This window comes from Schistocerca americana, chromosome 6 (genome assembly GCF_021461395.2).
Source record: "Schistocerca americana isolate TAMUIC-IGC-003095 chromosome 6, iqSchAmer2.1, whole genome shotgun sequence".
Classification (NCBI taxonomy): Eukaryota; Metazoa; Arthropoda; class Insecta; order Orthoptera; family Acrididae; genus Schistocerca; species Schistocerca americana.
In genome coordinates, this window is record NC_060124.1 from 382,284,000 (window position 1) to 382,296,996 (window position 12,997).

The 12,997-nt window shown below is 45.0% G+C and overlaps 1 protein-coding gene across 1 annotated transcript in view; it reads right to left on the reverse strand.

Moving 5' to 3' along the window:
• LOC124619470 (ATP-binding cassette subfamily G member 4-like) overlaps positions 1 to 12,997 on the reverse strand; it is a 390,958-nt gene that overhangs the window by 263,085 nt on the left and 114,876 nt on the right. Inside the window, exon 2 of the mRNA XM_047145871.1 lies at positions 7,580 to 7,993. Within this exon, the coding sequence (XP_047001827.1) occupies positions 7,580 to 7,718 (139 nt within the window). The 5' untranslated portion in view covers positions 7,719 to 7,993. The remainder of the gene's footprint in view (positions 1 to 7,579; positions 7,994 to 12,997) is intronic.

The window sequence follows — 12,997 nt, forward strand, 5'->3', positions numbered from 1 at the left end:
GTCCTCAATAGAGTTCAAGCAGTCATAAAGGAGAATGTCCACCAAACAGATAGGGAATACATCAACTGGATGTGTAGAAAGAGTGTGCCAAATACTTTCGGGAGACAATCTAGTCACATCTAAAAGAAGAAAGTCCTGTAAACGTATGGTCTGAAACTTACTTATTTAGATATTCGCCATTTTACTTGTCTCGAGAAAAGCCAGTATTTAATTGTGATCTTACTGCTGGTGCTCGTTACTCATTCCTTATTGGTTGTGTTTGCCTCTGTACTACGCCCTCTGCTATGGCGCTTTTTTCACACAACTGTCTCTCGCATCAGCCATTCCGTACGTATCGTACTGGGGCTGTGTGGCATCAGAACAATGCTAATTATTCCCTCGTGTGTGAAAACGTAAACCGTGACATGTAGTCCCATTATTCCAAGCGGGCAATTGCATAACTTGGTATTCTGATTTGACTTATCCAACGGCGATGGGCATTTGTTACATATATTCTGTTTTCCTGTTTTATCAATTCTTTAACTCCGTATTTATAAATTTTCTAACCAGAAAACTGTAAACTTTTTACTGACTCGTTCACGACTAAGTAGCTTCGGCTCACGTGGCTCCACGGAACGTGTAAATAGCTAAAAATAAAATAAAATTCCGGAAGTTGGTAGTCAGTGCTTCTCTGTGATGCAAGTTGCTCTGGCCGTGTGGGCACGGGTGCGGGGAGTGGATGTGTTATTTTCCAGTGTTTTAGGCGAGTCTTTTGCAGTTTAGTGGGCGCAGGAACAGGCCCCACAGCAAGTGTGCAGCCATTAGCTAGCCGGAGGTGTCGTTTAACGAACGAGGTATACTTGGCTAAGTCTGACAGGCCTTTCTTGTCTTCTGTTATCTCTTTCACACGCTGTTACAATTCTAGCAGCGCGTCACTGAACTCGAGCGATGTCTGTTATCGCGCCTAGTTGAAAAGAAATCCAAACACTAGAGCAATAGAAACAGTCGCACCTGCGTTTTGTATGGGCTCCCTTTAGTGATTCACTACATTTTCCAGGAAACCATTCAGCAAATACAGCGCAAGGTGGCGGCGTGGTTACCACAACGGCCTCGCATTCGAGAGGACGGCTACTCAAATCTCCATCTGGCCATCCAGATTTAGATTTTCCCTCATTTCCATAAGTCGATCCACTTGCATCTACTTTTACGCTCCAGCAGCCATCGTAAGGTACGTGGCGGAGAATACCTTGTACCACTACCAGTGATTTCCTTTCCTGTTCCATTCTGACATCGAGGGAAATACGACTGACTACATGCCTCAGTACGAGCCCTAATGTCTCTTATCATATCCTCGTGATCCTTACGCAAACTGTACTTTGGCTGAAGTAGAACCGTTCTGCAGTCAGCATCAAATGTCCGTTCTCTAAATTTTCTCAATAGTGCTTTAGGAAGAGAAATCGCTTCCCCTTCAGGGATTCGCAATAGAGCTCACAAAGCGTCTATGCTACAATCGTCTGTTCACCTAACCTACAGGTAACAATTCTAGCGTCCCTGCTCCTGAATTGCTTCGATGTCATTCTTTAATCCTACCTGGCGTAGATCCCAAACACTAGAGCAATACACGAAAGTACGTCGTACTAGTATCCTAAAAGTGGTCTCCTTTACAGATGAGCCACACTTTCCTAAAATTCTCCTCGTAAATCGAAGTCGACCGTTCGACTTCCCTGCTACTGTGTTTACGTGATCGTTCCATTTCAAATCGCTTTGCGAAGTCACTCCTAGATATTTAATCGACGCGACTGTTTTAATCAGCACACAATCAATTTTTATACGAACATGACGAGTTTGCTTTTCATACTCATCTACACTAACATATTTTTTCTGCACTTAGAGCAAGCTGCTGTTGATCACGACAACTAGAAATTTTGTGTATGTCATCTTTTATCCTCTTTCAGTCACTCAACGATGACCCTACCGGCATGTAGCTGGTCAGCCTATCCGTCACATCATTTATGTACACAGAAAATAAGAACAGTCCTGTCACACTTTCCTGGGGCACTCCTGACGATACCCTCGCTCTCTGATGAGCACTCGCTGTCGGCAACAACGTACTGGGTTCTATTACTTAGGAAGTCTTCATGACACCTATTTAGTTCGCTCGTACGTTCAGTAACAACAGGCAGTATCAAACGCTTTGCGAAATCTAGGAAGACGGAGCCTTACCGTTGTCCTCCATCCATGGTGCACAGGATGTAGTGCGAGAAAAGGGTAAATGTTGGAATGGCTGCTTTGAAATGGCACACCCGATTCCCTCCCCCCCCCCCCCCCTTTCCCTTGAAACAATCCGAGCTTGTCCTCTGTCTCATGGCCTCTATGTCGACGGGACGTTAAACCTTAATCTTCCTTCCTGCTCCAATAAATCTAAGTCATCTGTTCACCTTCGTTAATAATGATTTTACATAGTCGTTTCTTATTATTACCCCTAAATACTTATGCGATGTGATGTTCTCAAGGACTTCAACACTAATCTTGTAACGTTTGCTTTCGGGTTCTTCTTCTTTGTTATCCATATTTAAAGACATATGCCTTTAATTACACACTTTTGAAATTTTGTTGAAGCCTTGTTGCAATTTCTTGCGGTTGTCCAACAACGCCACTTTCCCGTAAGCAGCAGCATTGCCAGCCACCGATCTTATAGTGGTGCAACTTCTAATCTGATAAAGCTCTTAAGTACATGGCTTGGACAAGTATACTAAAACAGCACGACAAATGCATGCTTGAACATAGACGCTGATACTATCCAAGCCTGCTGGTTACGCCCTTGTCTTTGTCCACGAACGGAATGTCTGCAATATCCTCAATGTATTTCAAGTGTCATTTGTGATCATAACAGTGTTCTGTGTAGTCGTGAGTGTACCATGTAGGAATTGAGTGAGTCCTCCCTCGCGCATGGACGTGTGTGTTGTTCTTAGCATAAGTTAGTTTAAGTAGTGTTTAAGTCTAGGGGTCGATGACCTCAGCAGTTTGGTCCCTTAGGAATTCACACACAGTTGAACACGCTCAGTCCGGAATCGCGCGACTGCTACGGTCGCAGGTTCGAATCCTGCCTCGGGCATGGATGTGTGTGATGTCCTTAGGTCAGTTAGGATTAAGTAGTTCTAAGTTCTAGGGGACTGATGACCACAGATGTTAAGTCCCATAGTGCTCAGAGCCATTTGAACAGATGAACAATTAAGTGAGTTCGAGCTTGGGCAAATTGTTGGCGCCCGTATGAAATATGCTTCCTTAGTTAAGGTAACCGAAGTGTTTGCTGTTTCAGGAGGCACCCTACGGAATATTTGTACCGCATACAGGGGAAGCGGAAAAACATCAACCACTCAGTCACAACACGGACGAAACTATCAGTTGAGTGATCGTGACAGACGATCACTGAAAAGGATTGTGAGGAAAAATAAGAGAACGACAGCTGCAAAGATCATTGCAGAATTCAATGTCGCAGTCTCGAACAGTGGCAGCACCAAAACAACTCGAAGGGAGCACCATAAGCAGGAAATTTCTCAGGCAGTTGGAATTCCAATCTCACTCATTAGTGATGCAAATCGCCGTAATTGCGAAACTTTGGTGCAGAGGCTATAAAACTATACTGTGGGATAATGGAAGAAAGTATTTTCGTCGGATAAGTCTTGTTTCGCACTGTTTACAATTCCTTGCCGAGTTTACGAACCAAGAGTAAAACAGCGGGACTTCGTTGACGATTTGAGCAGCCAAGTCGTATGTCACACGCGCCCATGTTTACTCTTCAAGGCCGCGTTACTGCCAAGGATTGTGTGATCACTTTGGCTGGTGAGGTCCTCCACATAGTGGAGTGTTGTTCCCAAGTAGTGATACTGTATTCCAAGACGACGAGGTCCCTATTACACAGCACGCATCGTGGAGGACTAGCTCTGCGAACACAAGGATGAACTGTCGCATCTCCTCTGCCCTCCACAGTCTACAGAATTAAAAAATAATGAGCCTTTGTGGTCTACTTTAGAGACAAGGGCGCGTCATCGGTATCCATCCCACTCATCGTTGCCTGAACTTCCCACTAGTTTGCAGGAAAAATTGTATAAAATTCCCTTGAAAACCATACAGGGGCTGTATTTACCCTTTTGGAGATGACTGTAAGCTGTTAGTGAATGGCAAAAGTTTTCCTATGTCTCATTATGCGCGGTAATGTGTTGCTTGGCGTTTCCATATTTTTGTCCACCCTCTATATATTGAAAATTTAGAGGTTCTGTTAGGCTCCCTTGGGGTAGATTCGGTGTTTCTTCAATTTCAGTGGAACAATCGCCGTCCAGTGCAATGTACTGGCTTTCGTTGATCAAATATTCATCAGTGAATCATATTTCTGCAAAGACGTGCAGTATACACTTTGCAAGCCACTTTAAAGTGCATAGCATAGGACACATCCCATTGTACCAGCTCATTCGCACACAGAGCACGGGAGAATGATTGCTTAAACGTCTCCGTCCGCGCTGTAATTTAATCTTGTCAGCGTGATGCCTACGGGAGCGATACGTAGGGGGTTACAATACACTTCTAGATTCCTCACTGCAAGGTGGTTCGCCGAATTTTATTAAGCAAGCTTTCACGGGATAATTTGCATCTGTCTTGCGTCTATCAGTTCAGGTTTACCATTCGTGCTGGTCTTTGTCATATACGTTCAATATCCTTTCTTAGTCCTACTTCCTTTGTGTTGCTTTTTTTCAGACAGTACTTCACCATACATAACTGCCTCATTTCCGAAAAGTCTGAGGTTACTATTAATATTTTTGGCAAGATAGGTAACACTGTTGGGTGACAGATTAACATACAACATGAACAGTAAGGGTCCCAGCGCACTTCTCTGGGGCACACAAGAACTTGTCAAAAATCTTCCATAGTCTCGATCGCAACAAGATATGAAACTAAAGCTTGCTTATTATCGATCTGAAACACCAACGCATTTTCGATAGCGTTTATTGCCAGGTGGGGGTGCGTTGGAGACGACTTTATGCTCACCCTAAAAAAAAAACTAAAATAACAAATTTCGTTAATTGTTGTTGACTTATATTAACAAAATTTTTTTTAAATAAGTACTGATATGTAAATAGGGTACAGAACCGGAAAATATCGTTTAGTGCACTCTTTGAAATATCAGTGTATTTCAGTTACGTGTAATACCAAGCTGGACGTACTTTATGACCAGATGAAAAAATGTAATAAACGTAGATTTCGTTAATTGCGTTGACTTGTACTCACAATATTCGTTTTAATGACGTGTTGATGGACTGATACCTTTCAAACATTAACGAAATCTGGTAAAACAATTCATTAAAAACAATTAATTTTTTTCGGAAATTAAAAATGTAGAGTAACTTTTAGTTAGTAGTAAGTAGCTCTAAGTTCTAGGGGGCTGATGACCTCAGATGTTAAGTTCCATAGTGCTCAGAGCCATTTGAACCATTTCAGCCGCAGATTCAGTCATGAATCTGATACGAATTTCATCGTTCTGGAGCTTTGTTCAGTTTCAATGATTTCAGCTGTTTCTCGACGCCTTTGACACTACCACTTACTTCACTAATCTCAAAGTGGTATGAGGATTAAATTCGGCGACTCCCCTGGGTTTTCCTTTGTAAAGTAACATTTGAGTACAGAGTTAAGCATTTCACATTTTGTTTTACTGCCTTCAGTTTCACTTACTGACTCATTCGCGAGTGACTGAAATCGAACTGCGGTGCCACAAACACCCTTTAGATACACCTGAATTTCTATGGGTTACGTGAAAGACCATTTGGCAAAATTCTGCTACGGTAGTCACTGAACGCATCACGCATTACTCTCTTGGCAGCCAAACACGTTTCATTCAGCATATCTCTATCTATAGCCCTGCGCTTTGTTTTACACCTATTATACAGTTATCTCTGTTTCTTTAGAACTTTCTTTACAGTGACTGCATACCATAGAGGTTCCCCTCCATTATGGAATATTCTACTGCATGCACGTCGATCCAGCACTTGATCCACTATTGTTTTAAACGTGATCCATAGTTGCTCTATATGATCCTACCATGTGCTACAAGTAAAGTTCCTCGTTGGGATGTGACACTACTGCTTTTTTATTTAGCATGTTGAACATATATATCTTTCAACCAATTTTAGTTACCCTTTGTACGAGACTTTGAGAACTAAAGTCCGGTGGCCAATATGTAAATGATGGTAGGCTGGAATGAAGTTACATGCTTACAGGGTTTTCTCCCAACGCTTTGGGTGGCTACTGCAGTGTTGGTTTGATTCACTAGTCGGTTGGCAGTACGTGAGAGCAGATCGTAATGGCCGAGTCAATCGTAGATCCCGCCAGTTGTGAAGTGTGGCGTGCGATTAGATTTTTGCAGGCAAAAGGATCGTCACCTGCTGAAATCCATCGTGATTAATACCTAGTGTATGGACCTGAAATAATGAGCGACAAAAAATTTGAAAAAGATGCCGAGAATTCCAAAATGGCGGCACAAATATACGCGATGAACAACGGAGTGGCAGGCTCGGTATTCGGACCGACGACATCGATGACCAGGTGAAACAAAAACTTCAAAACGATCGGGCGATCGACGACTGCGGTCTCGCTAATGAATTTCAAAATGTCGCTCGAACCTCGATTTACAGGATTGTCACTGAATAGTTTGGATATCAGAAACTGTGTGCGAACTGGATTCCACAAATGTTAACTGATCGACAGAAAGAACAAAGAATGTGTAGTGTACGACAGTTTTTGTAGCGCTATAGACAAGATGGACATTCGGGAGGACGACGGTTCAATCCCGCGTCTGGCCATCCTGGTTTAGGTTTTCCGTGATTTCCCTAAATCACTTCAGGCAAATGCCGGGATGGTTCCTTTGAAAGGGCACGGCCACTTGCTTCCCCATCCTTCCCTAATCCGATGAGACCGATGACCTCGGTGTCTGGTCTCCGCCCCCAAGCAACCCAACCCAAAAACAAGATGGAGATGGTTTGCTTTCAGACACTGTCAGGGGCGACGAGACGTGGATATCATACACCAACGCAGAGTCGAAATATCAGTCAATGCAGTGTGGCCATTCAAGTTCACCCAAAACAAAAAAGTTTAACCAATGTCCATTCTCGAATCAAAACACTATGGCTGCCGTTGTTTGGGACGAAAAAGGCGTCCTTTCGACTGATTTCATTGACAGTGGTTCAACAGTTACAGCTGATTATGCTGTGAAACGCTAACCAACGTAACATGTGCGACCCAAAATCGACGCCGCGGTAAACTGTCAAAGCCACTTCCGGCCATCCAGATTTAGGTTTTCCATTATTTCCCTATATCGCTCCAGGCAAATGCTGGGATGGTTCCTTTGAAAAGGCACTGCCAATTTCTTTCACCACACTTGGCACTATCCGCGGTCGTGCTCCGTCTCCAATGACCTCGATGTCCAAGGGATGCTGAGCCCAACCTTCCCTCTTTTTCCATTTTCCCAGGAAATCTCACTGCTACCAACATTGGGTCTTAACCAGCTCCCTGCACCCAGTATTACGTGAGCTGCTTATTGTGTGGTACTCACCGGCGACGTAAGTGATGTCGCGGAAGTCGACGTCGACGGGCGCCTTGATGGCCAGCGTGTTGAGCGTGGCCATGGTGGGGCGCCGGGGCGCCAGTTCGCGCTCGCTCTCGCTCTCGCTGCCGGCTGCGAGTTGTGCCATGGTGTTGACGCGGTGGCTGGCGGGCGACTGACACAGCCGGCTGGTAAATAAGGCGGGCGCCGCTCCCTCGCGCCCCTCCACGCTTGCCCCTTCCACGGGCAGCCGGGGAGCCACCCAGCTGATCCCCGCGTCAACAGGCCAGGCTGCAGCCGCCGCTACGTGCGGCTCACCTCTCTCTGTCGTGTCGGTCGCCACAGTAAAGGGTCCTCCGAGTTCAGGGTGGCGGTAACACAGCTCGTCGGCCCATCACGTTACGAGGTCGTACGCAACGCCGTCTGCACACACATAAAGTCGGCATTAATACAATACTGGCCATTAAAATTGCTACACCACGAAGATCACGTGCTACAGACTCGTAATTTAACCGACAGGAAGAAGATGCTGTGATATGCAAATTATTAACTTTTCAGAGCATTCACACAAGGTTGGCGCCGGTGGCGACACCTACATCGTGCTGACATGAGAAAAGTTTCCAACCGATTTCTCATACACAAACAGCAGTTGACCAGCGTTGCCTGGTGAAACGTTGTTGTCATGCCTCGTGTAAAAAGGAGAAATGCGTACCATCACGTTTCCGACTATGATAAAGGTCGGATTGTAGCCTATCGCGATTGCGGTTTATCGTATCGCGACATAGCTGCTCGCGTTGGTCGATATCAAATGACTGTTAGCAGAATATGGAATCGGTGGGTTCAGGAGGGTAATATGGAACGCCGTGCTGGATCCCAACGGCCTCGTATCACTAGCAGTCGAGATGACAGGCATCTTATCCGCATGGCTGTAACGGATCGTGCAGCCACGTCTCGATCCCTGAGTCAACAGATGGGGACGTTTGCAAGACAACAACCATCTGCACGAACAGTTCGACGACGTTTGCAGCAGCACGGACTATCAGCTCGGAGACCGTAGCTGCGGTTACCCTTGACGCTGCATCACAGACAGGAGCGCCTGCGATGGTGTACTCAACGACGAACCTGGGTGCACGAATGGGAAAACATTTTTTCGGATGAATCCAGGTTCTGTTTACAGCATCATGATGGTCGCCTCCGTGTTTGGAGACATCGCGGTGAACGCACATTGGAAGCGTGTATTCGTCATCACCATACCGGCGTACCACCCGGCGTGATGGTATGGGGTGCCATCGGTTACACGTGTGGGTCACCTCTTGTTCGCACTGACGGCACTTTGAACAGTTGACGCTACATTTCAGATGTGTTTCGACCTGTGGCTCTACCCTTCATTCGAGCCCTGCGAAACCCTACATTTCAGCAGGATAATGCACTACCGCTAGTGGCAGGTCCTGTACGGGCATTTCTGGATACAGAAAATGTTCGACTGCTGCCCTGGCCAGCCCATTCTCCAGATCTCTCACCAATTGAAAACGTCTGGTCAATGGTGGCCCAGCAACTGGCTCGTCACAATACGCCAGTCACTACTCTCGATGAACTGTGGTATCGTGTTGAAGCTCCATGGGCAGCTGTACCTACATGCCATTCAAGCTCTGTTTGACTCAATGCCCAGGCGTGTCAAGGCCGTTATTACGGCCAGAGGAAGTTGCCTTGGGTACTGATTTCTCAGGATCTATGCACCCAAACTGCGTGAAAATGTAATCACATGTCAGTTCTAGTATAACATATTTGTCCAATGAATACGCGTTTATCATCTGCATTTCTTCTTGGTGTAGCAATTTGAATGGCCAGTTGTGTATATGCTTTTATTCAAGCCAATACGCATTTAGGGCTTTCACCCATCTTCAATTAACGTCGGCGGCGGGGAAGGGGGGCGGAATCGGGGGGGGGGGGGGGGGGGGGGAAGAGAATCAAAACTTTAAGGGACTTTTGCAATTTTTCGCCGTAGGGTTTGGTAACACAGAGCCTAAGAATTGTTGTCTGCGACAGTTTTGCACATGTCACCCTCATTCCCACGTTATAGCAGACAGCAGAACGTGGCAGCTCCATTGTCGATCTGCACCAAGGAGGAAATGAGGGCAGTGATTCGCTTTCCGTTTGCGATGGGTGTTAAACCTGCGCAAATTATTCGTCGAATGCAAGCGCAGAGGTATCTCTTTAATCAGCGTTGTGGGTAAAACCTTCTCAGGTATTGTTGAAAGGAATGTGCGAATATTAGTTGAGGACCAATTGGATGAAAATCAGTGTAGGTTTAGACCTCTTAGAGATTGTCAGGACCAGAACTTTAGCTTACGGCAAATATGGAGAAGTGTTATGAGTGGAACTGGGAATTGTATCTATGCTTTATAGATCTAGAAAAGGCATATGACCAGGTTCCTAGGAGGAAGTTATTGTCTGTTCAACGAGATTATGGAATAGGAGGCAAACTTTTGCAAGCAATTAAAGGTCTTTACATAGATAGTCAGGCAGCAGTTAGAGTTGACGGTAAATTGAGTTCATGGTTCAGAGTAGTTTCAGGGGTAAGACAAGGCTGCAACCTGTCTCCACCCTTGTTCATATTATTTATGGATCATATGTTGAAAACAATAAACTGGCTGGGTGAGATTAAGATATGTGAACACAAAATAAGCAGTCTCGCATATGCGGATGACTTAGTTGTGATGGCAGATTCGATTGAAAGTTTGCAAACTAATATTTCAGAGCTAGAAAAGAAATGTAAGGACTATGGTATGCGGATTAGCATCTCCAAAACGAAAGTAATGTCAGTGGGAAAGTGATATAAACGGATTGAGTGCCAAATAGGAGGAACAAAGTTAGAACAGGTGGACGGTTTCAAGTACTTAGGATGCATATTCTCACAGGATGGCAACATAGTGAAAGAACTGGAAGCGAGGTGTAGCAAAGCTAATGCAGTGAGCGCTCAGCTGCGATCTACTCTCTTCTGCAAGAAGGAAGTCAGTACCAAGACTAAGTTATCTGTGCACCGTTCAATCTTTCGACCCACTTTGTTGTATGGGAGCGAAAGCTGGGTGGATTCAGGTTACCTTATCAGTAAGGTTGAGGTTACGGATATGAAAGTAGCTAGGATGATTGCAGGTACTAATAGATGGGAACAATGGCAGGAGGATGTCACAATGAGGAAATCAAAGAAAAACTGGGAATGAACTCTATAGATGTAGCAGTCAGGGCGAGCAGGCTTAGAAGGTTGGGTCATGTTACACGCATGGGAGAAGCAAGGTTACCCAAGAGACTCATGGGCTCAGCGGTAGAGGGCAGGAGGAGTCGGGGTAGACCAAGGAGAAGGTACCTGGATTCGGTTAAGAACGATTTTGAAGTAATAAGCTTAACATCAGAAGAGGCACCAATGTTAGCACTGAATAGGGGATCATGGAGGAATTTTATAAGGGGGACTATGCTCCAGACTGAACGCTGAAAGGCATAATCAGTCTTAAATGATGATGATGACGCAAGCGCAGTATGGTGGCAGACAAAGATTTTCACTGTTTTGTTTACGAGATGTACGCTGAGGAGAGAGCTTTGCTGGTGACGACTTCTCGTAATTAATCAAAATCGTTATTGTTTTCACAAGAATTAAGTTTTTTTGTTAGTAAGGTATTGTACAAACTTCAAAGGGTGTAGAACAGGAAGTCATTGTAGTAAACTCTATGATATTCCAAACTTTTGTTGAGGCGTATGCATAATGAACGTAAGAGTGCAGGTTGACAACATACGGAAGTTTGGATCATGCCGTGAGCCATGCTCCGATAGCCCGATGCAAAGGTGACCGCTCACGATAAGCGAGAAATCTGGATTGGAATCACGGTAAGGCACAAATTTTCATTGTCATCATTCCATTATACAGCTACTGGTTGTCCATATTGGCAACAGGGAATTCATCTCATGAATGTAATTTCTCCAAGATAGTGTACAACACTTATTAGTGTCTCCTTCACGGACTGTGACAAATGCGACTTTGCAGGCGCATATTTGCAAAACATCTTATTAGCAGTTAGTAGCTTTAACTGTTTCCTTCAAATGGCTCTGAGCACTATAGGACATCTGTGGTCATCAGTCCCCTAGAACTTAGAACTACTTAAACCTAACTAACCGAAGGATCTCACACACATCCACGTCCGAGGCAGGATTCGAACCTGCGACCGTAGCAGTCGCGCCGTTCCGGACTGAGATCCTAGAACCGATCAGCCACCGCGGCCGGCTCAACTGCTTCGTGTGCTATGAATAAATGTATTAATATAAGACCGGGTCCACCTCAAAAGACTGCGCACATGACTTTTAGAAGTATCAAAATTTGCTTGAGTTTTGTCTTCACTGTTGAGGAAGTGAGCCTCTGTTCCATTGACGTTTCTATTGATGGGTTTCATAAGTCACCAAAGTCTCATCTCTCGTCACTATATTGCTTAGAAAATGATTACCACCTTTACTGTAACATATCAAAAGTCAGTCAAGCACACTGCTCAGACACTTTTTTTTAGACGTTTTGGCATCTTACAAGCGCACAGTTTTCGAAAATTCAGTTTTTCGGAACCAGTTTCTCGAAAATGTGATCTTGGAATTTGCGGAGAGTTCTAAGGAATATCGGATATTGCAAACTTACGAATTTCCTTTACGAGTTCTTTAATTGCACGAACCAGTTCCGCATTAAGCAAAGCTGTACATTCACTGCTATCGTCAGCGTGGATTTCATCTCGTCCTTCGCTCAGTTGTCGGACCCATCTCCTCACTATTGGATCACTTATCGCATTTTCTCCGTGAAACTCGCAGATCGGTCGATGGGTTTAGTTGCATTTCGTATTCCGGAACAGATCTGTTCTCTATACCGGCGGAAGTTTCAATCAACCACGCCGTTCTAAACATATACTATACAGCAGAAACACCAAACAGAGAACTCATAAGCGTGTGGTCTTCTCCCCTTTGACTCAAAGCAACTTCTGAGCATTCGCCGAACTACAATTGCAGCTCTACATCGGAAGGAAGTACGTGTAGGCGGTTTCAATATGATAGCTGTCAAGCAATGGCCAAGGAAACATTAAATCATGGTTTGAGTGATCGGTGGAGTGGTCCAGTAAAGTGGCCTGCGAGATTACCACATATGAAAATAAAAGTTTTTGTAAATTTGTGTTAAGGTCTTATGGAACTAAACTGCTGAGGTCGTCGGTCCCTATGCATGCACACTAATTAATCTAACTTCAATTAAGTTATGGGCAACACACACACCAATGCCCGAGGGTGGACTCGGAACCTCCAGGTTGGGGGGGGGGGGGGGGGGTGGGGGGGCGGGGGAGGAGAGCCCCACGGACAGTGATGACAAGACGCTTCAGACCGTGTGGCTAAAAGTTTTTGAACCCTCCA